The sequence below is a fragment of the Danio rerio genome, chromosome 3 (assembly GCF_049306965.1).
Source record: "Danio rerio strain Tuebingen ecotype United States chromosome 3, GRCz12tu, whole genome shotgun sequence".
NCBI lineage: Eukaryota > Metazoa > Chordata > Actinopteri > Cypriniformes > Danionidae > Danio > Danio rerio.
The window spans coordinates 60,656,833-60,684,420 of NC_133178.1; the positions used below are offsets into that span (position 1 = coordinate 60,656,833).

General features: G+C 36.8%; 1 protein-coding gene across 2 annotated transcripts in view; it reads right to left on the reverse strand.

The window, feature by feature from the left end:
* rnf213a (ring finger protein 213a) overlaps positions 1-27,588 on the reverse strand; it is a 194,618-nt gene that overhangs the window by 122,526 nt on the left and 44,504 nt on the right. For both annotated transcript variants that reach the window (NM_001353835.1, XM_073940353.1), the window contains 17 exon segments: positions 1,424-1,590; positions 2,077-2,259; positions 2,344-2,444; positions 2,519-2,639; positions 4,003-4,190; positions 9,887-10,096; positions 10,230-10,387; positions 12,256-12,386; positions 14,900-15,094; positions 17,417-17,552; positions 17,639-17,792; positions 17,878-17,954; positions 21,513-21,644; positions 21,723-21,844; positions 21,930-22,025; positions 22,136-22,260; positions 23,686-27,291. In NM_001353835.1, the coding sequence (NP_001340764.1) occupies positions 1,424-1,590; positions 2,077-2,259; positions 2,344-2,444; positions 2,519-2,639; positions 4,003-4,190; positions 9,887-10,096; positions 10,230-10,387; positions 12,256-12,386; positions 14,900-15,094; positions 17,417-17,552; positions 17,639-17,792; positions 17,878-17,954; positions 21,513-21,644; positions 21,723-21,844; positions 21,930-22,025; positions 22,136-22,260; positions 23,686-27,291 (5,902 nt within the window).

A 27,588-nucleotide genomic window follows, 5' to 3' on the forward strand; every position in this document is an offset into this window, starting at 1 on the left:
CAGCTGGTACTTCACTCTTAAATTAAAAAAGAAATGTTTGAAGAAAATAGAAATATAGAAATATTTCTTAAAATGTGTTTACAGTAACGATTAGACTCAGATTAGTATTACGATTTTTAGATCAATTTCGTACCTTTTCAAATGACCTTCAGTGAGATTTGCATTGCACTGATCTGAATTAAACTGAACTTCAACTGTGACATTTACACTAAACTGAAATGAATTAGTTTTAAAATGGCTTGTCTGTCCCGCTGCGTTTTTTGACTGTTTGGTGCCATCTTGGGAATAAATAATACATACCGTTAAAGTCAGGATTATTAGCCCCCCTTTGAATTTTTCTTTCTTTTTTAATATTTCCCAAATTATGTTTAACAGAGCAAGGATATTTTTACAGTATGTCTGATAATATTTTTTTTTCTGGAAAACGTCTCATTTCTGCAAAAAAAAGTTAATTTTTTTAAAAAACATTTAAGGTAAAAAATTATTAGCCCCTTAAGATATTTTTTCGATAGTGTACAGAACAAACCATCATTATACAATAACTTGCCTAATTACCCTAACCTGCCTAGTTAACCTAATTAGTCTAGTTAAGCCTTTAAATGTCACTTTAAGCTGTATAGAAGTGTCTTGAAAATATCTAGTCAAATATTATTCACTGTCATCATGGCAAAGATAAAATAAATCAGTTATTAGAAACGAGTTACTAAAACTATTATGTTTAGAAATATGTTGAAAAATCTTCTCTCTGTTAAACAGAAATTAGGGAAAAAATAAACAGGTGGGCTAATAACTCTGACTTCAACTGGAGGTTATTATAAGCTTTATTTCTTTCAGCTTTGCATTTATTTAAAAAATCAATATATTAAGGATCAGAGCAATATCGTGCGTCTAATGTTTATGTTTTGTGGCAAGTAGCCATTTAATAAGCAAGATTAAGTACATCCAGGACAGATGTTTTCACAGAATAAAGCCCTTTGTTATATACAACAGCCATTTGCTTCAATTTCGGGCCTGTGATAGGGCGTTTTTACAATAATCTACAATAATGCAGTGTTTCTAAATCAGGGTCCTGGAGTTCTCAAGATGAATTAAAATATTTTTAAAATTGTGGAAAACAGTATCTAATATTTTTGGCATGACAAGAAGTAGTTATTTCCAAAGTGCTTGGATAAAATATTCCCAAAACCTCTTTATTTTTGCTTATGGGAGATATTATAGATGTTGTACTCAAAAGTGAACAATATTTATCTAAGATTTTCCTTGTGGCAAGTATAACTAGAAATTGGCTTAAAGACAGATGTTTTCACAGAATAAAGCCCTTTGTTATATACAACAGCCATTTGCTTCAATTTCGGGCTTGTGATAGGGCGTTTTTCTGCGATAACAACTTTCTGGTGCTGACTGTTGTTTTAGACAAACATACCCTTGAACGGAGGAAGCGAGGAGGCCTCTACCATCAGCAGAGACAACAGATGAAGGATGATGTCTTTGCTGGGAGGAGTGTTGTCTTTGAAGCACATGGTGGACACCAGATCAATGAAGAAAGCATTGCATCGCATTCTGAACGATGCATTTTGACTGATGAGACGCCTAATTACCAGAAACAAAAACATACACTTTTAGGGTGCTTTCACACCTGTGAATCGATTCAGTTGTTCCGAAACAGAGATTACAAATGTTACATTGTTGCTCTTTGCTCTTGGTGCGGTTCGCTTTCACACTGCAAAGTTTCTAATCGGACAAAAAAGAGCTAAAACAAGTGACGTGTGAGTAAACTATTACATATCCATAAAACACAGGGATGTAACTGCGCTCGGATCGTATCGCTTTCTCACTGCAATCGATCCGCTCCAGAGTTTGTTTCAATCGAGCTGAGACCACCTCATTCAAGCGATCTCGGCGCGATTGATTTGGCGCGGATCAGAGAGCGATTGGTGGATTCAAATATGCCAAACGAACCGCACTAACTGGGCAAACGAGACAGGTTCCGAAACAAAAGTGTAGGTGTGAAAGCACCCTCAAACTCAAACAGAAAGGTAACGCACAACCATTCAATCCAGACATTGTGTAGATTACCGTAGCTCGTCAGAGGGCTTGAGCTCAAAGTTGTCAGGCACTTCCTGCACACACAGAGGGCAGTGCATCTGACCGGGCACAAGCCACTGCCTGATACAGGTCAGGCAGTAGATGTGGTCACACGGCAGACTTAAAGGGTCCCGAGGGTCTCCCATACACACTGGACAGAGCTGAAGGCCAAACCTGGGTCAATAAAAATAGGTTAAAAAAAATCACCATAATAGGATTAATCACTAACTAAACCCTAACAATAACAACAAATCATACCTTATAATCCTCTGAGATGCTTTATCTTTGCAGGTTTTTAGGACAGTGATCACAGCCTCAAATGGCTTCTTCTTTTTGAGGTTTGAGTCCTGCTCTAGGACCTTCAGCACACAGATAGGAACATTTAAGAAAATTGCACAAAGAATATGCAGTGAAAGACTGTGAGTGAACTCACTTGTGCTAGGAGCTGAGTGTGTTCCAGAACCACCGGCTTGAGTTTCTGTTGTAAATCTCCAACACCCAGCAGCATGTGCTCCACAAACAACACCAGAGAGTAAATGCGACGCCAGCCATGTCTGAAAATGAACAGTTCAATGATATGAAACATTTTTTTTTGTGCCATACAGAACTGAACTGAAAATATATTGTAAACCAGAGGTGTTCAAACTGGGTCCTGGAGGGCCGGTGTCCTGCAGAATTTAGCTCCAACTTGCTTCAACACCTGCCAGGATGTTTCTAGTATACCTAGTAAGAGCTTGATTAGCTGTGTCAGGTTTGTTTAATTGGGGTTGGAGCTAAACTCAGCAGGACACCGGCCCTCCAGGACTGATTTGGGCACCCCTGTTGTAAATTGTCTTGCAATATTAATTCTCACAACACACACTCACACTCTGAATGAAACTTTCTATAATTTACAGCAGGATTGTGTTAGATGACATTAAGTGCTATGATCCAGTGCAATCTACAACAATGCAGTGTTTCTAAATCAGGGTCCTGGATTTCTCAAGATGAATTAAAATATTTTGGAATTTGTGGAAAACAAAATATAATATTTTTGGCATGACATGAAAGTAGTTAGTACCGAAGTGCTTGGATACAATATTCCCAAAACCTCTTGATTTTTGCTTATGGGAGATATTATAGATGTTGTACTCAAAAGAGAACAATATTTATCTAAGATTTTCCTTGTGGCAAGTATGACTAGAAATTGGCTTAAAGACACAACTTTGAATTTTGGTTTAATATTATTGAAGATATATGAAAGATCTTACATATACAGTATGTTGAAGAGGGAAAAGGTGCATTCAAAAAGAACTGGCTGATACAGTACATGAAGAGAATAAAGATCCACAGCCAAGTAAAACTGTAATAGTTACATAAATGGTAACAAATAAAAAAAAATTACAAATAAAAATAAATAAATAAATAAATAAATAAAAGAAAGAAAGAAAGAAAGAAAGAAAGAAAGAAAGAAAAGCCAAAAAATATGTTTAAACAAAGCAAAAACCTAGATACTTCCAATTTTAATTCACCCCTCAGTAACTGTAATGCATCTTAGAAAAAAATATAACAAGAAATGTCATTCAAAAATACAATTATCATTAATACCACCAATCATTTACTTAGTTTGACAAAAAAAAGGTCAACAACCACTGATTACTAAAGCATATCCACTAAAGCAGTGGTTCTCAAACTGTGGTGGGTGTACCACTAGCGGTACGCAGGCTTCCTTCTAGTGGTAAGCGGAGGAATGAAATATGTCATGAACATGCTACACACATTTAAAAATGTATCAAAAATTATGTATATAATATGCCATATATGACATATAGACTATATTTCTGAGGTAATCTGCCATGTTGTTTTAACTGTGAAAATAAAATGCAACAATGTATTTAATATACAAATAATAGATAGATTTTATGGCTCATTACTCACTGGATGTTGGTGACCATCTGTCTGCATCTGTCTCCACGGTTATGTAGGCTCTCTAGACTGCAGACCAGCTCAACAGGCACCTGAAGCTTTTTAACACGTCTAAGCCAGGCCAGACTTTGATCGTCTCCATCTAGATTCTGGGGCTCCAAGTATTCAATACAGGCCACAGCAGCAAGCACATCTAATACCTGAGAATCAGAATAGACAGAGGGACGCAAAAAAAGATCTTGATTTAGCTTTTTTCTATGTGGACATATCCTTTCAATTTGTATATTTAGTAAATGCAGCAATCATGTGCTTGTTAGGAGTTTTGTATGACTGTAAAAGGCTGGATTTTGACGTGTAAAAACTGAAAAACACAGTGAAAGTCTATACCAGGGTGTAAACATTATATAGGGGGAAATTCATCACTGACTTGTGCATGAGTAGCGCATGTGAAGTTCAATATTTTATAACGTTTTGAGAGATTAGATTGAATTATGAACATTTCATTACTATAGTAATGTAATACTTACATGATTTCCAGTTTTCACATTACACTAAGTTGACTTAAGTCGTGGTTAAAAATGTTAAAATGTGCTCTCGGGACTATTAAATAAGAGTGAATGTCAGGTATACAAACAAAATCGTACTAAAAGTGACCTTGTTGCAATTAGAAGCAGAGCCATTAGAAAGAATTAGGAGGGATGAAAACAACTGGTTATTCAAACCTTTACAGTTCCATCCCATCTTCTTTATCCCTATCATATCACCAAGTAGAGCAACAAAAAAAGACACAAGAAATATATATGTGACACTCATCTAACAACGAGTACAACAATAGCATGCTAGATAATAAATATATAGAGACTAATAAAACAATAGCACAAGAACAATAAAAATACACTTAGAACTAAAACCTACAGCCTCATAGAAACCCCTCATTGCGCAATCTTGATACCGTATAAGCTTCACACTGCAAAAAAAAAAAAGAGTTTTTGTCTTATTTTTAGTCCAAATAACTCACAATTCTCAAATTAAGAAGCATTTTCTAGACAAGCTAAACATATTGGGCTCTATCATACACCCGGCGCAATGCGGCGCGACGCAATAGTTCTTTGCTAGTTTCAGCTCGGCGCTAGAGTTGTTTTGTTGTTTTGCAGCACGCTGTTTAAATAGCAAATGCATTTGCACTCATATCTGCTCCCATAGGCGTTCTGGTCTAAAAAAGGAGGCGTTTTGAGGTGTATTGCTGGAGCTTTGCTATTTTGAGAAACTGTAATAGATTGTTCAATAGACCAGAACAAAGCCGGTCTATTGTCCAGCAAAGAGCACGTTAGTTGTGCACCTCGCTTAAACATTGCTTTATACAGAGAGGATGTACAGCAATACACAAATATCTTTACAAATGAAAAATTATTTAAATATTAAGTATATATATACAGGGCTCGAAATTAACCTTTTTGCTTGGTAGCACCGGTGCTCCTAACTTTAAAAATGTAGGTGTATCAGCCAAAATTTAGTCGCACCCACCAATTATGAGCACCGTTACTACAAGTTTTATAAAAACAGATTTATATTGTATTTGAAATCAACACTAATCAAACTAACAAGCAAAAAAAATTATATATATATATATATGCAAGCATGAGGAAAATATGTCTCAACGAAATCCCGTTATCACAAGAAAATACATTTTTATACCATAACTGAGTGACCAAAGCATACACGGAGCGCTAACCGGCCCTACACGCACTGCTTGAATGAATCTGTTAACGGTATAACTGTTCTGTTCTCACAAGTGCTGTCTGATACTGCACTGATGCTTTTGACATGTACTGTACCTTATTATATGCATACATGTTAATAGCAATACCGGTCTTTTTAGGAGTAGCGATATTAGTTTACTCAGTGCAAGGCAAGCCCGTTTGCGATGGTGTACGTTGTGTTCAATTTGACATATAGCTGCCCCTTGCACGGCGGACAGCATCTGGCGATTATATGAAGGATTAAACTGAAGCTCTCGTGCTAGATGTGGCAAACAGTTACCTGAAAACTCCATCCCACAGACTTTTCATAGCGGACTTGAAGCCAATGGAAGTCTTCTACTCTTGGAAAAGTGTAGATGGTGGATTAACATTCAGCACACGATCACTAGTTAGATGTGTCATTATTTATAACTTTAGATGCCATGGTTTCTAAAACTAAATCTGCCAGTGTTATCTTCATTCTCATCTTCAGCGCTTTACAATTTTTCGCGGTAGTAGCTCTCTCTGTCATCCGAAACCAGAAGGCACTGACTGAGTGATTGACAGCTGATATTAACCAATCATTCGCGTTCAGTGCTAGAGCAGTGGTGGACCAATAAGAAGAGCGCGAAGGCGGGGCAAGCATTACAGACTTGGCTTTGTTTACTGCAGCAAGTTGACATGACAACTGTTTTACACCATTCCCGAGCGCTGCGTTTCACATTTCAAGTGCAGACAAAGAGCTTAGAGATGCATTCTGCGTGAATGTCTCCCGAATCCGCGCATGTGCTGAACATTTTGCAGTAAAAACTGGTCGCACACAAAAATTTTAAGCACTCGCAGAAGTGCTCCCAAATATATTTTAAGGTCGCATAGATAACATTTCGGGCGCATATGCGACCAAAAGGGTCGCAATTTCAAGTCCTGTATACATGTATATAAGATATAATAAGGATATATATAGAATATAAATATAAAGGATTAAAATATTACAAAACATATTATTTTCTAGCCTACATAAATATGAAAACCATACTTGCATGCCTTATGCTTTTGTATAATATTATTAGCAGTATTGTTTATTAAATGCATATTTTTATTTGTTTTATTAAAACAAGTTTAGATTTATCCACCTGTCAGGTTTTAGACCATATAGGGCACAGCATGTGTATTTGGATAAAATTTTTTGACCACACTTCATTATTATTGTTCATTTAATCATTTTCTAGAGAAATTAGAACTGAAATTAGAAAAAGTTTTGAAACAAATTAACAAACTTATTAATTAACAAATTAATTAGTTATAGGCTAATGGATGTCTGTGCATACAAGAAGTTTCCCAATCCACAAAAGTGAAAGTAAATAATACGGAGGCTCATCCCTCATTCTTGCCTGCAGATGCTCTGTTCAACTGTTTTCTCTCTAGTGAAGTGTTCAGTTTTTAGACTTATAAAGTCCACCATGTAAATAGCAAATACCCTCTAGCGCGACGCAACTGACTCTTAAAGGTAATGGAAGATGAGACTCTGATTGGTTTATCCTCAAAACACACCTATAACTCATTAAGAAAATAAGCTCAACCCTGTTAGACCATGCGCCACGGCGCAAAATGAATTTTACCATCCTCAAAATAGCAAAAGTGGATTCAGACATGCCCTTAACGCTTTTGCGCCCTGCACTTTACACATGGATCGTCAAACTAGAGCCCAATGTCTTGCTTTCAAAAATAAAAATTAAAAATTACACAAGTTTTTCCTTAAAAACACGCTAATAACTTGCCAATGGGATAACCTTGTTTTCGCTTTAAAGAAAGAGTATTTAGATAATTGAACCAGAAGGAAGACAAAAGCTCTAAGATAAGCATTTTTGCAGTGCACTAATTAGAAAACCCTGACGTGCATGCAGAACATTGTAGTACCTTACCTTGAAGACATTTCTGCAGAAAACAGTAAATACAGTGAATGCTATATTACCAAACAAATACAACCACAAAAATAAAATGATTTCAATCATCTTGAAACCAAAGAAAATGAGACAATAAGCTCTAATACATAAGGTATATACAACCAGGTAACAGGTCTGCCACTCTATGTAGATTCAGGCAGCTGTATTTGTCTGAATTGCATGCCACGGAGACCAATTATCAGCTCGGTTTAAAGGAAATAATTAAATGTGCAATATAAAATGTGTATTTTCATATTAGTATACATATGTATTTGTACTAGCCGGCAGCTAGCTCTCACATAGTTGCCCACTGAAGCTAAGCAGGGCTGCGCCCGGTCAGTACCTGGATGGGAGATCACATACTGTAGGAAAGCTAGGAAGTGGTGTTAGTGAGGTCAGCAGAGGGTACTAAACCTGCAGTCTGTGTGGGTCCTAACGCTCTATACTGCTCAGTGAGCGCCGAGGTCCTGACTCCTGACTCTGACTGTGGTCATTGAAAATCCAAGGATTTTTAAATATCCTAATGCTTTGTTTTTTCATAACAATACTCTGTTAGTGAGGTTGTTATAATTGATGTTATAGTGAGGTTGTACATGATTATCTACAGATTTATAAGACATACAGTTGAAACCAGAAGTATACCCGGTATAAAAAACACATAACCATTTAAAAAAAAAAAGTCAGATGTTAATGTGACTAAACTTTTTCTCTTTTAGGTAAGTTAGAACTATCACATTTGTTTGTGTTATGCTTAATAGCAGAATAATGAGAGAGCTATTTTTTGAGAAATTGTTATAACTTTTCTTGAAAGTCAAGTTTACATACAATAAGATCATTATGCCTCTGAAAAAGCTCAGATAATGATGTCAATGTTTTGGAAGTTTCTGATTGGCTAATTGACAACATTTGAGTTAATTGGAGGCACAACTGTAGACACACTGCTTCCTTGTGTGACAACATAGGAAAATCAACAAGCCAGAATCAACAACAAAAAAAGCCAGATTACAATTTGCTAAATTACACTGGGAAAAATAATAAAAATTTGGAGACATGTCCTGTGGTCTGATGGAACTGAGATAGAGCTGTTTGACCATAATGACCAGTGTTACATTTGGAGGACAAAGGGGAAAGCTTACAGGCCTAGGAACAAAACTGTGAAGTATGGGGGCGGCAGGATCATGTTGTGGGGCTGTTTTGCTGCAGGAGGGGCTGGTCCACTTCAAAGCATAGATGGCATCATGAAGAAAGAACATTGTGTAGAAATACTGAAGCAACATCTCAAGACATCAGCCAGGAAATTAAAACTTGGCCAAAAATGGGTCTTCCAAACAGACCATGACCCTAAGCATACTGCCAAATTAGTTATGATATGCTTTAGGGACAACACAGTGAATGTTTAGGAGTGGCCATCACAAAGCCCTGCTCTCAATCCTATAGAAAAAATTTGTGGGCAGAGTTGAAAAAGCTTGTGCGAGCAATTCTTACTCAATTCTGTCAGGAGAAATGGGCCAAATTACCTTCAAACTTTTGTGAGAAGCTTGTGGAAGGATACCCAAAACATCTCACCAAAGTTATACAGGATAAAAGCAAAGCTAAAAAAACCAAGGAAATGTAGGTAAACTTTTGACTGTCTAGATATTAATCAAATTTATTCTGGCATTTAGCAAATGTATATCATTTAGGTAATCCTATCGTACCTAAAATAATAAACGTTTAGTATTATTTACTATCAGACATTTAATGTTCCTTTTTTTAGAGTGTGTGTAAACTTACATAAGGTAGGATCATAGGGTAGAAAAAATATTAAATAAAAGCATTCAAGATAAACAAAAATATCTAAAATTGTTTTGATATTTTGTAGTTTGTAATATTTTCCCAAATAGTTCCCCTGGATTTAAATGGATCATCTTTCTATTTCTAAAGATGTTTGGTGACAAAATATTATTTTGATAAATAAATCCATTTAATAAATCTGTTTTGTTCAAATGCACCAAAATATATTACCTACAGTATATTCACTGAGAATATTAAAAATATTTTCTAAATGTGGTATATCAATTTATGTTGAGCACTGTATGTATGCATATATATACACACACACATATATATATATATATATATATATACTTTTTTGTTGTTGTTTTTTTGTTTCCATGAGAGTTGCTACAGATGCCACTTAACTAATATATCTATGTAAAAACTTCAAGCACTTACCAACTCTTTGCCCTCGCTGGCATATCTGTTTTCCAGAAGCATCTGGGAAATCTGAGGCTCTAAACTCATCATCCGGTGGAGGTTCTGTATTCGGTTCTTGAAATGATGGTAGGCAACGTGAATCCACACCAGAGAAAGAGCTTCACTCTCATGTGCTTCGTGAGCAATTCTAACCTCATTTACACTGGATGTAAAGGCTCCACGTAGAACCTGACAGATAAAAACATACCTTTCAAATTTAATTTCATGCCATCAACATATCTCATATTACCTAGTGAACAAGTGTATCTGCTTGGATGTGCAGATGTTGTGGTTGAAGTCTTTTAAAGGGTCTGACTCTCACCTCGAAGTCCACCTCTGATGTTACATTCATGGTCATGGAGATAAAATCCTGGAGATACCTGTAGAAAAACTCCATCTGCATTTCATTAGTTGCTTCAGAGATGTACCTTCCCAAGGGAGTCTTCCAAAAGAACTCTTCAAATTGCTTTACTGTGTGACCTGTTACAAGAAATGAAAAATCAGCTTTTATAGCTAAAAAGGTACAATGGCGTAATAGTCAATTGTCAATTTATTGTTCTAATATTTCGACTTTATTCTCGAAAACGTTAACTTTATTCTTGCAATATTTCAATTTATTCTAAAAATAATTATACTTTCTTCACAGAATATTCTAACTTTATTCTCAAAAATTTCAATTTTATTATAATAATATTTTTAATTTATTCTCAAAAACGTCAGCTTTATTCTTGTAATATTTTAACTTTATTCTTGTGATGCTTCTACTTTATTCTGAAAATATTCAGACTTTATTCTCACAAATGTCAACTTTATTCTAGTAATATTTTGACTTTATTCTCAAAAATGTCAACTTTGTTCTAGTGATATTTTAATTTTACTCTAATAATAATTCTACTTTATTCGCAGAGTATTCCGACTTTGTTCTCAGAAAATTTCAACTTTATTCTAAAAATATTTTAAATTTATTCTCAAAAACGTCAACTTTATTCTTGTGATATTTCAACTTCATTCTCGAGATACTTCTACTTTATTCTGACAATATTTCAACTGTGTTCTTGTAAATGTCAACTATATATTAGTAATATTGTGATTATTCTCGAAAATGTCAACTTTATTCTTGCAATATTTCAACTTTTTTTTCGTGATGCTTCTACTATATTCTGAAAATATTCAGACTTTTTTCGCACTAATGTCAAATTTATTTGAGTAATATTTAAAATTTATTCTCAAAAATGTCAACATTATTCTTGTAATATTCCAACTTTATTCTCATGATACTGCTACTTTATTTGTGAAGTATTCCGACTTTATTTTTTTAATTTCTAATTTATTCAAAAAACTACTTTGACTTTGTTCTCAAAGATTTCAGCTTTAATCTTGTAATATTTAGATTTTATTCTGACAATCCTTCTCCTTTATTCTCAGAATATTCTGACTTTATTCTCAAAAATGTCAACTTTATTTTAATAATATTTTGACTATTCTTGAAAATGTCAACTTTATTCTATTATTTCGATTTTTGACTACTTTATTCATGGAATATTTTGACTTTAGTCTCGAAAATGTCAACTTTACTCTAGAAATATTTTGAATTTATTCTCAAAATACTTCTACATTATTCTCGTAATATTCCGGCTATATTCTCACAAATCAATAAAGTCAACTTTGTTCTAGTAATATTTTATTTTTATTCTCGAAAATGTCAACTTTATTCATGTAATATTATGAATTTATTCTAGTAATACGTCTACTTTATTCGTGGAGTATTTCAACACTATTCTTGTGATACAGGTACTTCTACTATATTCGTGGAGTATTCCGACTTTACTCTAAAAAACTGTACTGTAGTAATATTTTGACATTATTCTCAAAAATGTCAACTTTGTTCCACTATCATTTTGATTTTATTTTCTTGATACTTCTACTTTATTCTCTTAATATTCCGACTTTATTTTCACAAATGTCACTGTTATTCTAGTAATATTTTGACTATTATCAAAAACTTAATTTTTGCAATATTTTTATTTAATTCTTGAATTTTTCTACTTTATTTTCAGAATATTTTGACTTTATTCTCGAAAACCTCATCTTTATTCTAGTTATATTTTTACTTTATTTTCGAAAGCGGCAACTTTGTGCAAGTAATATTTCGATTTTATTTTTAAAAATGTCAACTGTATAATAGTTATATTTTAATTTTATTCTAAAAAAATGTCAACTTTATTTTTTGTAATATTTTGACTTTATACTTGTAACATTTCAATAGTATTCTCACGATAACTGCACTTTTTTGTTTCGTGATTGTTCTGAAGAAAAACACCGTAAGGACAGCAGTTCAGTAAAAGTACCTTCTTGCTGCAGAGCATGTTTCCAGAGATCCTCTAGATAATCTTTAATCCTCCAGCTGAAAGGCATGGTACAACCCTTGTTCCGGTCAACTGACATGTAGTTCTGAACCAGGATTGTCTTTGTAGCCGAGCTGTAAAAATGCAGCGTAACTACATCATTTATTTAAAGACAGAAAAATGATTTACACTAATGTTGAAGTGAATGTTTAGCTGTTGTGTTGTCAGTAGCTATGTTTGTGTGTACTCAAATCATCTATTAGTGACATTTACTAAATAAAATGCTGATTTTTACTTCTGCATCAAGAGCTTGTGAATGGTCCAGCACAGCCTACTCACAGTCACATAGCACTCGATGCACACCTCTCAAAAAATGTAACTACACGTTGCAATGATGCAAAGAGCAAGCTCTGTAATTGGTCAGCTAGGTTCCTGCCTCTGAATGAGCGAGTTTGAGCTACTTGAACAGTGTTTCCTCTAGGACTTTTTCTAGGCAGGTCTTTTACACAAAACTACCAACTACATATGGCATATTTCAATGACAAATGGAGAAATGTGGTCAGCGCAGTACAAGTCGGGGTCGCATTTATGTAACATTAATACGAGCATGCCAATCTCTGCTTGCACGCCGATTTCCTCTGCTCCTGCACAAAACTTCTTGCACACCCTCAAACACGCTGCTCAAGCGCAGATCTTCTTGTGCGCTCTCAAATAAACACTGCTGAAGTGCGATTCAGATGCGTTTATGTAGTGAGTATGTCTCCAACATTTATTAGATTTGCTAGGAATATTTATGAATGTCTTCAATAGACCTACAGATTGGTATTAATGCATCCTAAAGTAGAGAGAAATGGCAATAAACTACTCAAGCAAGATAACGTAAAGTATTTGTATGCAGAATTACAGACCTTCATCTATAAATAAAGTATAGTTATGGAAACCGTTTTCATCTTAACTGAAAGCTACGTCGTGTTTGCTGGCCTCACGCATCGCGCACCTATCAGTAAGTAATCAGTCTGTCAGCACGTCACCTTAAAGTGTTAAACAAATACCGCACAGCCCTACTACGGTAACAGAAAAGTTTGCGCTGTTATAATTCACTTATCTTTTAATGCGTTTTGGTGCGATTATCACCCGCTATTAAAAACAACAACAATGAATGAATGTTTTGAATTAATTAGAAGCTGTAATGTAGCCGTGCCGGGATGAATTTTGGTGTACATTAAGGCAAGATTCAGAAAAAACAAAACACTCACGCCTGTTTCACACCGCAAGCGTCAGCGGGCCGTGAGCAGAGCAGGAGCAGCGCGTATGTCGAGCAGTAGCAGCACGCAGGCGTTTGCCTTTCACACCAGCTGCGTCTGCAGCGCGCAGCTCTTGGGCAGCTGCTGCAGAGATCAACCTATCTCTGTCTATTCTATCTAGTTACCCATGTCTCTCTATATACAAATACACCTTTTAAACTTTTCATCTGCACCAAAGCCACTCCTATGCTGTTTCTTTAACCTGCAAATGTTTATTTTACAAATATTATAGATCAAATAGTACTGTATGCTTCTCAAGCTAACTTATATGAGAAGTGTCTACAGTCAGAGGACAATCGCCTGTGATATCATATCATATGTTTTTTGATTATCAGGTTGCTGTAGACATAGTTATAATCATATTTATACAATATAGTTATAATGATATTTATACATGATCAAACTAGTCTTACTTTCTCCGCTTCAGTGATGTCCTGCGGCAGAATAAAAGCTTGTTAATTCATGCTCGTGCAGAGGATGAGACGGACAAAAGTTACCAATGCATGCCATTCTTTTACTTATTTTCGTGTTGTCAGATTCACAGTGCAAACAGTGCACTCCCGGTAGGAATAACTCGAGTGAACATAAAACAAAGCCGATTAAAACTTTCTTCCTCTGCTCAGCTGCACAGAACACAGCGAGCTCACATAATCCAGCATGCGTGTCGAACTACACTACCCACAATACACTTCTCTATGGACTACAAATCCCGTAAATATTCTATTTTCCCTCTCCTACAACACTAGTGTGCAACTTAAGCAAAACTGATACTAAAATTGTTTTACATTTGGTTTTGTAGTTCGGGCCTAAATAAATGTTTGTTGCCGTTTTTAATCGTTTTAAGTTCATTTGAATGACTATATATAAACCATTTGACGTTATCAACGTATTTATTGGGTAAAATTGCTACTTTTTACTGTCATTCAATGTGTTTTGGTCATGATCAATGCACTGTCACTTTAATTGAGCGTGAGCAGCGCGTCAAAAATAGACCCAGCGCCGAAACTATCGCTGCACTGCTGCTTCGGCGACGCTCACGCCTCGCACTGACGCGCTGCTGCTGCGTGCGGTATGAAAGCTCTCATCTGTTAACATGGACGCCGAAAACACACGCGCTGCTCACGCTCTGCTCATGCGCCGCTGACGCTTGCGGTGTGAAACAGGCGTCATAAAGAAACTCGACAAAGAGGAACATAAAAATACTGCTGCCGGCTAGTGTTTCGAAAGTGCTATTGCAGAGCAACACAAACAGAATGCGTTGTGGGTTATGGTGATCACTCGAAGCAGAAGTATAAATCAGCCTTTAATTATCGTTTCAAAGTCGCTTTGGAGTAATCACATACTTGTTTTCCGTCCTTGTGTAAGGCGACACACTCAGGAACTTGTCATCTCTAAAAATTTCCAGCCACAGTTTCTTCAAGGGTTCTCCAGAATTTCTATCCAGCAAGAGGTCTAGATTGCAGTCACGGTCGACAACTGATACAAGTTGTGCCAAAAAGGGAGTGACTACAGCTTGAACTCGCCTCCACAAGGCATGCCTAAAAACCAAAAGCGAACAAATATTGTATGTAAAGTTATTTTAGCTATACACAGGGTTCCCACTCTTTCATAGACACCAAATACAAAAACTTTTTAAATCGTAAATATTTAAAATCGAGCACCTTTGCAATTTAAACCTCCAGCATATATAGCGCCATGAAACTCCTTAACATTTCACTTACACTTAATATAAAAATAATAATAATAATAATAATAATAATAATAATAATAATAATAATAATAATAATAATAATAAGTCCTTACATTTTATATATTGCTTTTCTGGACACTCAAAGCGCTTTACACATTTTTAGGGGAAATCTCATCTACCACCAGCGTGCAGCAGATGTGACGGCAGCCATATTGCACCAGACTGCACACCATCTGATTGGTGGAGAGGGTACAGAGTGATGAAGCCAATTATGATGCCAATAAGAATGGTTCGGAAGCCATGATGGACAGAAGCCATAGAGCCCATTTGGCCAGGATGCCGGGGTAAAACCCCTACTCTTCTTCGAAGGACATCATGGGATATTTAACAACTACAGAGTCAGGACCTCTGTTTAACATTTCATCCAAAAGAAGGCAACCACTGAGCAGCATAGAGTCCCCTTCACTATACTGGGGCGTTAGGACCAACACAGACCGCAGGTTGAGCGCCCCCCTGCTGGTCTCACTAACACTACTTCCGGCAGCAACCTAGCTTTCCCATGTGGCCTCCCTTCCAGGTACTGACCGGGCGCAGCCCTGCTTAGCTTCAGTGGGCGACCATGTGAGAGTTACAGAGAGCTATTTACAATAAAATGTCATAACGATGATATTTTCAATGTGTCATTTTCAAAAATGTTGATCATTTTGAACAACCATTATAAAGCCATGTTCAAAGAAATTTAATACAATTAATTAAATTCAATACTGCTAATATTCAAATTCAGTTTCTATTGATAAAATGCATTATTTGACAATATATAATAATAATATAATAATATAATATAATATAATATAATATAATATAATATAATATATATATATATATATATATATATATATATATATATATATATATATATATATATATATATATATATATATAAGATAATATAATATATATATATATATAAGATAATATATAATAATAATAATAATTGTTTATGTACAAGGCTTGACATTAACTTTTTAATCACCAGCCACTGTGGCTAGTAGATTCATTACTTAGTACATACTTAGTAGATTCATTATAGTAGATCCAACATTACTAGCCACTCACCATTTACACTAGCCACACTTTTCTTGTTAGACGTAGAAAACATATTTTATATGCATTAATTTAACATGCTAAAATGACTTGATTTAGATGTTTTCTTATGTCCACATGTCTTCTTATTCATTTCACTTTTTGTGTGTATTGTGTATTAGTTTGCTCAGTGTGCATGAGCAAATGGGTTGTCGCAATGCAATCGGTTTATATTATACAGGACTTTTCAGGGCTCAACATTAAGGATTTACCAAATTTATCTCTGACCACACCAAATAAGTATTTCTTAGCCACATTTTTGTATGTGTCAAAAAAAGAAAATTCAGCTTTATAGGTGCACTTTTTAATTTAACAAAACTTTTCTTTAAAAAAAAAAACATTAAAATAAAAAAAGTATTGTCATGTATCTAAAATATGCACAGCAATCTGTCCTGGCTAAAAGTCCCAGATCAGCAGTTAACTACACATAAACGGGGAGTAATCTCCCATTAAAGCCCTATTATTGTTAAAAATACAATTCAGTAAACGGTAGCTTTTTAACATTCGCAGGCATCACATCCTCTCGTTCAGTACCTTCTTTCTTTTGCTCGGCTTTCTTTTTGTCAGTTTTGCTGCTTCTCAATTCTAAGATCACATTTTGCACTAATATTGGGCCATGCTTATTGTCGAACCCTGCTTTTAAGAGAACTACAATTTAAAAATGATTTCCAACCAGCCAAAGTGGCTAGTGGAGGTGTATGTCTAACCCGTCAGAGCTGAAATCTACCCGCATTTGGCAGGTGTTAATGTAAAGCCCTTTTAATGTATACGACTTAAATGTTCAATTTTTCATTCAGTTTTTGAAAACAGCACAGTACAATTGTTGAAATAACACCATGCACTTTAGTTTCAAGCACTTTCAAGGACCTATTTTTTAAGTACTTTCCAGGCCTTGAATTCATAAGTCTGAAATTCAAGTACTTTCAAGAAGTGTGGGAACCCTGTATACAGTACAGATTTTCACATAAAGAAGAAATACTTTGTAGAATAAATAAGATTTCATGTCAGAATCTGAAACCAAACTTACCTAAAAGTCCCACCCTCATGCAATGCATCCACATTCAGTGCTTCTCTGGAGACCCAGCTCTTGGCAGAGATAGTGTTGTCATCGTGAGCAACCAATAGTGAATGAAGTCGGGTCTTTAAAGTTTTCAGAAATTCAGCTGGTAACATAAACATTTAAACATCAGCGATCTCTTATAAGACCTGCAAAAACAAAATCAACAATAGAAACAGTGACGCCTCTCACCTTGTAGAGTCTGGTCTTCAGCCAAAAGCATTAGCAGAATCTCTACTCTCTTGGTGCTGCGCATGCCTCCCTCAGTTTGATCTCTTAACATGCCAACAGCACTCTGAACACAGCTCCGCACCAGTGCTGTGGTGTCCAGAACATCCTTACAGCCCTAAAGAGCGCAAGCAATGCAAATAAATTTACTGTACTTTACATTGTAAGAAACATACTACAAATATATCGAGGATTTGACTCACGTTATTTTCTTCTAGCTCCATTTTCTCTTCGTCTTCTTCATCTTCTCCTCCTGCATACATGTCTTCAACTTCCATGGCTGCAAGTACAGTAATAATAATAAAAAAAAACACTTTGATTTCTTGCGAATGTTCAATTCAAGTTAAGTCAAGTTGAGCTTTAATGTCATTCTGCCACATTTTTGGACATAAAGTACAATGTAATGTCGTTTCTTGCAGGATTATGGTGCTACATAAACATGTAACCTACGGTCCGGAGATAAAATTACGTATTGATTTTAAAAAGGGGTCTGGGTCTTCTTCCCTGCAAGTGTTTATGACCCCTGGTGCCACAAAGTCTGTGCCTCTGTGACACCTCACTAATGGCTCGTTTCCACTGACTGGTACAGTACGGTACGGTTCGGGTCGGTACGGGTCACCTTTATCAGGCTTGCGTTTCCACCACAAAGGGTACTTTTTTGGTGGGCGTGGTGTACGACAAAGTTTAAGTCGACGTCATGGTCGCTCGAATAAATGTCTACAGTAAAGTTGTATGGGTCGTTTACATATCATAAGAGAAGCACTTCTCACAAAACAGATGCTTTATACACATAAATAATTGTGTATAAATGTTTATTACTAACTTTTCTATGAACAGGAGTTGATTATAACTGCAGATCAATGACAGTGTGAAATAGGCTACTGTAACGTCTGCAATTATATTAAATAAATATATAAATACAACATATATGAACACATGCAGCCCTTAACAGTCTCCGATATATTATTAATTACAGAAAAACTACAAACATCATACATTTAGTACTTATTTGAGTTCAAAAACACACGCAATATAGCCCACAGTCAGCGCAAACCTCTCATCTGTGTCTGTAATCTTCAGCAGCACATGTAAACTCTGTTAGAGAATAATTTTTTTATTCCCAGTTCATAATAGTCCAAAAGGCTAAGATAAACATGGCAGTTTGTTCATGATTCAGGTTGTTAAACACTTTTGCTCCTGTGTTTTGCCGGGTTTCTCCTTTATTCCGCGCTTTACTCTCGCGCTTGTCCTTTTCTTTCTGAATGGATGAGATGATGGAGACACTTCAATAATCACGTAACGTTACACGTTATTATCATCAGCTCAAAAAGTTTATTATATCAAATATAGATGCGATCACGCGCTCCCGGAAGAAAGCGCATACCGCTCGCACAGACAGTCTTGTAAAACAGCAACAGGACGCGGCAGATTTTGTTCTTCTTTGTATCGTGTCTGTTCACCCAGACGATGACACGGTTTGTTTGAGCCCGGGTCATCCATGGCTAGAGGTAAGCCAGAGATGGTTGCCCTAAGCTTCAATTGAATTCCTTTGCCCCCCTTCCTCCTGAGAAACACACACACACACACACAAGGCTTCCGGCACTGAAATGGACTCAGAAATCCTGAATCAGCCCACAAGTGTTATGTGTTTGTAAACTTTGTATTTCATTTCTGACTTTTAATAATAACTTTAAATAATAACTTAACTTTGATCATGCTTTAATGTTTAATTATTTAATTAGGACAGTAAGGTCTGACTTTGCTTAATTCTTGGAAAAAGAATTAATATTGTTTATGCCTTCCATGAGCTTGGAGGTCTACATCCATACATCTCTGCAATGACTCAAATAACTTATTAATAAAGTCATCTGGAATGGCGAAGAAAGCGTTCTTGCAGGACCCCCAGAGTTCATCAAGATCCTTTGGATTCATCTTCAATGCCTTCTCCATCTCAATAATGTTCATATCTGGTGATTGGGCTGGCCAATCCTGGAGCAGCTTGACTTCCTTTGCTTTCAGGAACTTTGATGTGGAGGCTGAAGTATTAGATGAGCACTATCCTGCTGGAGAATTTGCCCTCTCCTGTGGTTTGTAATGTAACGGGCAGCACAAATGTTTGATACCTCAGGCTGTTGATGTTGCCATCCACTCTGCAGATCTATCACACCGCCCCCACACTGAATGTAACCCCAACCATGATTTTTAATTCACCAAACTTGACTGATTTTTGAGAAAACCACGGGTCCATGTGGGTTCTAAAAGGTCTTCTGCAGCATTTGTGATGATTGGGATGCAGTTTAACAGATGATTCATCTGAAAAATCGACCTTCTGCCACTTTTTCAAATGATCAACTAGAGGTCAAGTTGTTATTCATGTTCACCCTTTTATCTGGTTTGTTACGAGGTCAAATCTTAATAAGGCCCTTTCTGTACATGCGTCAGGCGTTTCCGCTGTTTCTGCTATATGTCCTAACAACAATACATCTTTCCTGAGCAACCATAAATCTCATTAATGTGAATCCTTAGAGTTAAACATCACATAGCCTTTTAGGGAGAATCCTTAGGATGGAGACAAGGACCAGATAAGCACGTACAGGAAAGTGGCTGTATAAAGAAAATGTACACATAGTCTTTATTGTGAACATAAATACAAGTGACTTTTCCATTGGACCCACAAGTCTAAAAATGAGTAGTAAACAAGTTTCCACTACACATGTTCATCTAAAAATGAATTTCCATTACACTATACACATAGCCTAACCGTACGTTCACACCGAAAGCGGCGAGAGCGTCCAAGGTCGCTCTGGCCGCCCTGGCGACAACGCTCTCTGCCTTCAGCTCCTGCGGCGAGAGCGTCAAAACTCGCTACATTGATCTAGTATTTAAAGGAGCCGTTGCAGCATATCAGTTACATTCCTGCATAAAACATGTTTCTAGCGTGAAAATGTTGCACACTTCTTATCAAATTCATACAACAATGGAAGATCAAGTTGCGTGTGGTGTGGCTTTGCTCTATTTATCCAATATGTGTCCATATGTCTGAAATATCCTGAAGCAGCAGTACTGTTCTGTACTGTCACATCGCGTGAGATTCCCGCTTTTTTAAGATAAATTTATATAACATTGATGCACATCAGTAACTCGTCAATAACTTATTTAATGTATGTTCCTGTAGGAAAAAATTGTAAATAATTGGAAATCCGGCGACCGCAATAATCAAACCCTTGGGAACAACTGTGGTCGGAACCAAAGTTCACAGGTCTGTGTTCTCTGAACTGCTATCAATCGATGGACGTCTTCATTCTGACTGCTTGCCGCCGAACCGCGTCATAGCTCATTACCATAAAGTTGACTTCATTTCAACTCTCCTCGACGCTCACGCCGGCGAAGACGCGCCGCGCTGCTCCTCGCCGCCGGCTCTCATTGAAAATGAATGACTTCCGGCTATTTTGACGCTCTCGCCGCTTTCGGTGTGAACGTACGGTAAGACAAACAATCCAAGTACTTTTACACAAGACAGAACAATATTGTGCAAGATATTGTGCCAAAGAGGTATTTAATGTTGAATAAGCAAGAAGTGTTGCTTATTCACTAAGCAAGTAGTGTTGCTTATTGTTTCTGAACGCTACCTCCTGTGACCTGTCTCCCCCAAAATTGTGATGTTTGTGTATGGTCGGGGAGGTTCCATTTCACTATACGAAAGTGTATGTGACAAATAAAGGCCTGATTTGATTTGATATAGTGTATCTTGATATTTGGCACATTCACAGGTAAACATTGTTATCCTTACTGAATGCTGATTACACCTTAAATTTTCAATATTTTTGAATCAACTGACCTTCTGTTTCATCTACTTTCTCTGCTTTCTCTTCAAACAGCTGGCTGATGGTCAGACCCTGCAGGGCTTTTATATCCGAGACAATATCTTTGGGTCTTCTGAGGTCATCAATATGGATCGACTTCCATGGGCCTTTGTTAAAGAACATTCAGTGAGATTTCCTCAAAAAACACCGATTGTAAGAGGATGATACAGTTCATCTCGACTTACCACCATTAAATCCAATGTAGGACGTTCCACCATCCATTCTGGGTAGTTTAGTGATGAAGTACACAAAAATCTTTCCGCTGCCCTCTTTCTTGAATTTGTTGATTTCATTTATGGAAGAATACCTAAAGAAATATTTCACATTAAAATCATGGCGCTTTAACAGTTACTGAACAACAAAAAATGTTCCATCAACCACATTCAACTTACTTTGCAGATGCAATGACGTTTAGTTTTTGGAAGCCTTCATCAAAATCAGTTTGGATGAGAAGTATCTTGTCCCCGGTGGTGTTTTCCAAATAATTTCTTAAAACAGAAAACAGGTTTTAATTAATCTAACTAGGAGTGATTAAATTGCGTTTTCATCGTGGTAATAAGATGTAATGATTGAATGATGATGAATATAAAAACAATACTTGATTTTCTTGAGGAATGATTGTTCCGTGTCAAACTGCTGTAGTGAGAGAAGCTCTATGTTTTGAACTACATTCTGTAGCTGTTGAGTTTCTGAAGCAGTCAGAAGCCTGGAGAATGTAGTCACCTAATGGATAAAAGTTATAATTTGAATTGTGGGGCACAAGTTGTTACTTGATAAGACTGAAATGTTCTAACTGATCTAGAGAAATGGTTCTAAAACATCTAGGGGCCTATCATTCAACTGGCGCAATATGGCGCCATGCACAACGCATGTGTTTTGTTTTGTTTATTGCTAGATTGAGCTAGATACAGGTATCATTTTAATGTTTTGAAACTGTGAAGCAATTGCATTTGCACCCATTTCTGCACCCATGGGTGTGCTGGTCTGAAAGGAGGTGTGTTACAGCGCATTATTGGTGCATTGCTATTTTGTGCAAACTGAAATATACCACGCCACTGAACAAATAAAAGCTGGTCTAAAGACAATGGAGCAGTGTTTTTATTTGCAATTTAAAATTAGTATTTATATATATAAATAAATAAATAAATAAATATATATATATATATATATATATATATATATATATATATATATATATATATATATATATATATATATATATATATATATATGCATAAACTTTCATGTTGTCATACATAGCTGTCAAGTTTAAGAGATGTATGCAACACCAAATGGGCTATGCCTATTATTGAAAGTGTGTTTAAATATAATATAACTTTTATTTGGTTTTATAGACCTTACAATGTTTTAGTTTTTTTTTTTTTTTTACCGCACTTTGTTGTTATTGTTCATTTTCATTTTCTTGTTTGCTGGAATTTAGAAATAAATTTAGAGATAGTTTTGAAATAAATCTTTGCGCTTAACAAATTATGAAATTAAATATGTAATGGATATCCTCGGTAGAGTGCGTCAGTCCAGCCTAATCTCACGGGGAAACTCAACTAATTTACGTTTTGTCAGTTTAGTGGCTATTTTGTACGAATTTAGCACCCAACCCCACCCCTAACCCCAGCTGTGATTGGGTGATGAGCAAATCGTACTAAATTGTACAAATTAGATTGCTCGAATTAATACCAATTAGCCACTAGATCAAAAAGTTACGAATTGTCGTGAGATTGTGTTAAAGTCCACCGTGTACAATAGACTCTGATTGGTTTAATGCACATTTTGCCCAAAACACACCCACAACACCCCAAAAGAATAAGGACAAACCTTTTAGACCATACACCTGGCACAGACAGTTTTTCCCATTCTTATTATAACAAAAGTGGATTCGAACACACCCCCAGTGCTTATGCACCATCTACTTAAACACAAGTGGCAAGTAACTAAGCAAAACAATTATATTATTCAGATATTGAATTAATATAATTAATATGTACTAATTCCATTATTCAATGTAACTCCAGTAATTTCAAGTTCCAAATGTCCTGGGTAGTATGCTGAGGTGCCTTAGTGGCTCCCAGACCCCTAAATGAGAACCAGAACTCTAGAGTAAAAAGGTAAGTATTAAAAAAATGACTTTACCTCTGTGAAAAAGGCACCACTACAACCTTCTTGCTGTATGTGAGATAGGATGAATTCAGCAAGGGAATTATGCATCTGGTCCTCAAAGTATACCCTTGACAAGTGCTCACTTTCTACATTGAAAAGGGAAGTGCAGTCTAGCCGAACCACAGCATCTGGTGTTGCACAGTTCAGAAGGATCAATTTAGACTCATCTAAGATCCCTTTTCTAGGATCTGAGAGCTCCTGCCCTTTGAGCTGCTCTGTAACTTGCATTACTACCGATGCACAAGTGTCCGTGTGGTAACCAATGAAAGCATCAGCTGGACTGTAACGGCGTGCACTGGGAGCAACAGAATGCTTGTTTTTAACATCAGTGAAGCACTGAACCCACTGCTCAAGGTTCTTAACAATGTCCTTTTGCTCACTTTTCAGTAAGGTATTAAGGTCAAGATAATGTTTCTCCAACCTGTTGATCAGTGGAATGGGAAACTGCTTGTACACAATGTCTTTCTCCTCAATGACAATTAGCCGGAAATCTTTGTGCACTCTGCATTTGACTCTGTGGGTTCCAAGCCCCAAATCCACATATTTCTGGCCTCCAAGGGTAACGTAGTATTGGTTGAGAGCATCATACAAGCTTTCGTACAAATTCTGCAAGTTCAGAAGCACAATTGTTTGACCAGTTTCCATGCAAATTTTGACACGGTTGATGTTGCGGCATATCTGAGTATACTCCTGGTCCTTTGGAAAGCTTGAGCCGAAGATAATTTCCGGTTGGCACTGATCCGAAAAAAATGTTTGTTGAAGAATTCGAAGGGCTGCATAGTTTTTGGTCAGAACCAGAAGGTATCTGCATTCCTCATCTTGTCCAATGGCTGTAACATTCTCTCTTACAAGCTCAATGGCACTGATAGTCTCAAGCTCCGGTTTGATATTTAGTCTGCTGGTGAAAAATGTGACAGCATCCACATCGTCCTTGCCACTGAAGTTTCTCAGCACTGCCTTCACAATCTGTTCTGCACTAGGCTTTTGATCACAAGCTTTAGCAACAGCAAACATCATCTTTATCAAGCTGTAATAGTCTCGCAGACCAAAGAAACCTTTTTCCTGTTTCTTACAGATGCGCAGGTAAGCATGGGCAAATGGCTTAAAGCACTCTCTCACTTTCTCAAGAATCATGACATCCGAGGAGCATATTCCTTTTGCGCTCTCAATCAACTCATTTTCATCAGGATCACCCCGTGAAACAAATATCCCTCTGTTCATCTTGGCTGGGTCCAAAGCCCAGTTTGAGATGCCAATGAATCCTACCTTCTTGTGTGGTGATGGCTGATCATCTATGCATCCCTCTTCGAGCAAAGGATGCAGAGTTTTCAGAGGCATTTTTTGGGAATCTTCAGCCAAGCCTATCTCATCTAGCACTACTACAGAGACATACTCTGATAGATTCTTGCCTTCCTGAAAACGGGCACATTGCTTGAAGGTATTAATGATCCCTTCTGGTGTAGAATGAGGACTACACTGGAAAGAAACCAGATGAATCTGCTTTAGTTTTCTAAACAGATCAGAATGAGCTGCTTGGCCTTGCATGCCATCTGCAACCAGAGTTTTTGACAAGGACTTGGAGCTTCCGGGTTTTCCAACCAAAAACAGAGGAATTCGTAGTTCGATGCAAATTACCATCATGAAGACATTTTCCTTCAAGGCATTGTTTCGGGCAATGTTTTCACCCATTGGAACACCTTCCAGAAAAATATCCTGAATAACTGAGATTTCCTGCATCACCTTCATTGGGCTGTAGGCTGCTGGAAAGTACTTGCAAATTTTTTTTCTGTATTTCTCTTTGTCCTCCAAGCAGGCATGGTAACATACACCAACTGCCATTAGTAATGACCAAAGAATTGGATTTCTTTCATCAGTATCTTTCGGATGTTGATCGGTTTTCTCGGTCCTCTGAATACTCTCAAACTTGTCAAGCTCTGAGAGTAACATTAAGTGTTTTTTGTAGAACCAGCCAAAAACTTGCATGCAGCGCTCAACATCCCTCAGACTCACAAAACTGCATTCATCCTGTCTTGTTCGCATATACTTCTGTGAAGCTGACAAAACATCTGTAATCACTGTGATGTAGCCTGAATCAATAGAATGGGTTTCAGCTACTCTTTCTACTATTTGTTTGATGTACATTTTCTCAGTATGGTCATTGAGCTGTCCAAAGTCCCAAATCAGTGGAATCATGCTAGGTGGTAAGGCCTGCACCCTGTACACTAGCTGGCGAAGTGGAATGGATCCAAGTTTTTCATCAGTTTCCTCAGCACGAACTCTGTATCCCAATCCTGCTGACTCCAATCTCTTAATCATAACATCGGTGTGTTTTCTGTAGGGATTGCAAGCAGCAATAATTTTCAAGCCTGTGTTCTCTGTCAAATTTTGTCCCTCAGCAGAGTTGTCGCAGAGGATTTCTTTAATGCTGCTAATAGCTTCAGTTGTGTTGGCTTCATCAAAAAACAACACAGTGTCAAACCCATAATCTAGCTTGTTTCTTAACGCCATGGCCTCTGCTTCTCTCACTTTGGTGTAAATCATTTCCGAGCTTGTTCCTCCATGAACCTTGACTAGTTTCATGTTGTCAGTGGCAACTCCACTTCGGTGCATCTCACAGAGGAATTTGATTAGCCTTGTCTTCCCACATCCTGTCTCACCCATGATTATTACAGGAATCCCACAGCGGAATCGCATGTGAACTGCCAACATTTTCAACATGTTGTCTGTGGTGAGCTCATATGTCTCATCTGGGTCAAGAGGCCATTGTATTCCCAACACCCTGGAAAGTCTCTCAATTTTTTCCCATCTTGGGAGCTGGTCAAAGTCAATATTGAAGGGAACTCTCTGTAGTTTAAGGCCCTCATAGAGCTCCATGGTCATGATGTTTTGCTTGATCACTCTGTTGTTGGATGGATCAACTGCATCAACCCCTTTCTGGGCATTTGGCTGAAGATGAAAGCCAATGAATGTCATGGAATCATGGTCATCATTGAAGAATATGTACGGATGTGGTTCTGACTCCCATCTTTTTCTTATCTTAAAGGGAGCAAGATCCTCTTCATTGGCCGAGGAAAAATCTTCATGCAGCCTGCCGGGACTCTGGTCAGAAATGCTAAGTGAAGGAGTTGCAAAATCTTTTGCCATGAGAATCATGAATTCAACAACAAAATTTTTGAATCCCAACAGAGTGTCCCCTACGAAGGAAAAATCACAGAAAACTGATTTCTCACAATCCTGAAGCTGTAAGTTTAGGAACCAAGCAAAATTCCGCAATTCTGCCCAAGAGGGGTCTATTATGCCACAGTACTCAAACAACATCTGCAGGCATTCAACATGACTTCCCTCAACTCCTTGATACAGAAATTCATCCAAATTGATGCCATTGTAGAAACGTTGCAGGTACTGATAAGGCCGTTGATAGGCCTCACTTCGGAACTCTTGGTCATCCATAAGGGGATCATCAGATAGTCCAAATGATGGATGTTCCTCCATTCTCATTTCTAATTCAAGGACCTCTTTAGGTGAGCGGCAGTAGACAATTGGAAACACATCCAAGAAATTAAAGGAAACTTTTGCGCCCTAACAAGAGAAAACATATTTATAAATTGTGAGGCATTTTAATGATTAATGTGATAGTCTTAAGCATTATTTCTTTTTTTCGTTGTTTTGTAGTGATGTGGACAAGATAAGCTGTTTTCTCAAGATCTTGATTTAATTTCTGGAAAAGTGATTTTCTTGTGCTCAGGGCTTAATTTTCTTGCAATACTGATAGAACAAAAGTGTATTTTTGTTTGTGGTACCAATTTAACCAAAATAATTGACAATTTCAAGGACTTTACTCAACACATTTTTTTTATGTTCTATGTGCAAGTCAGC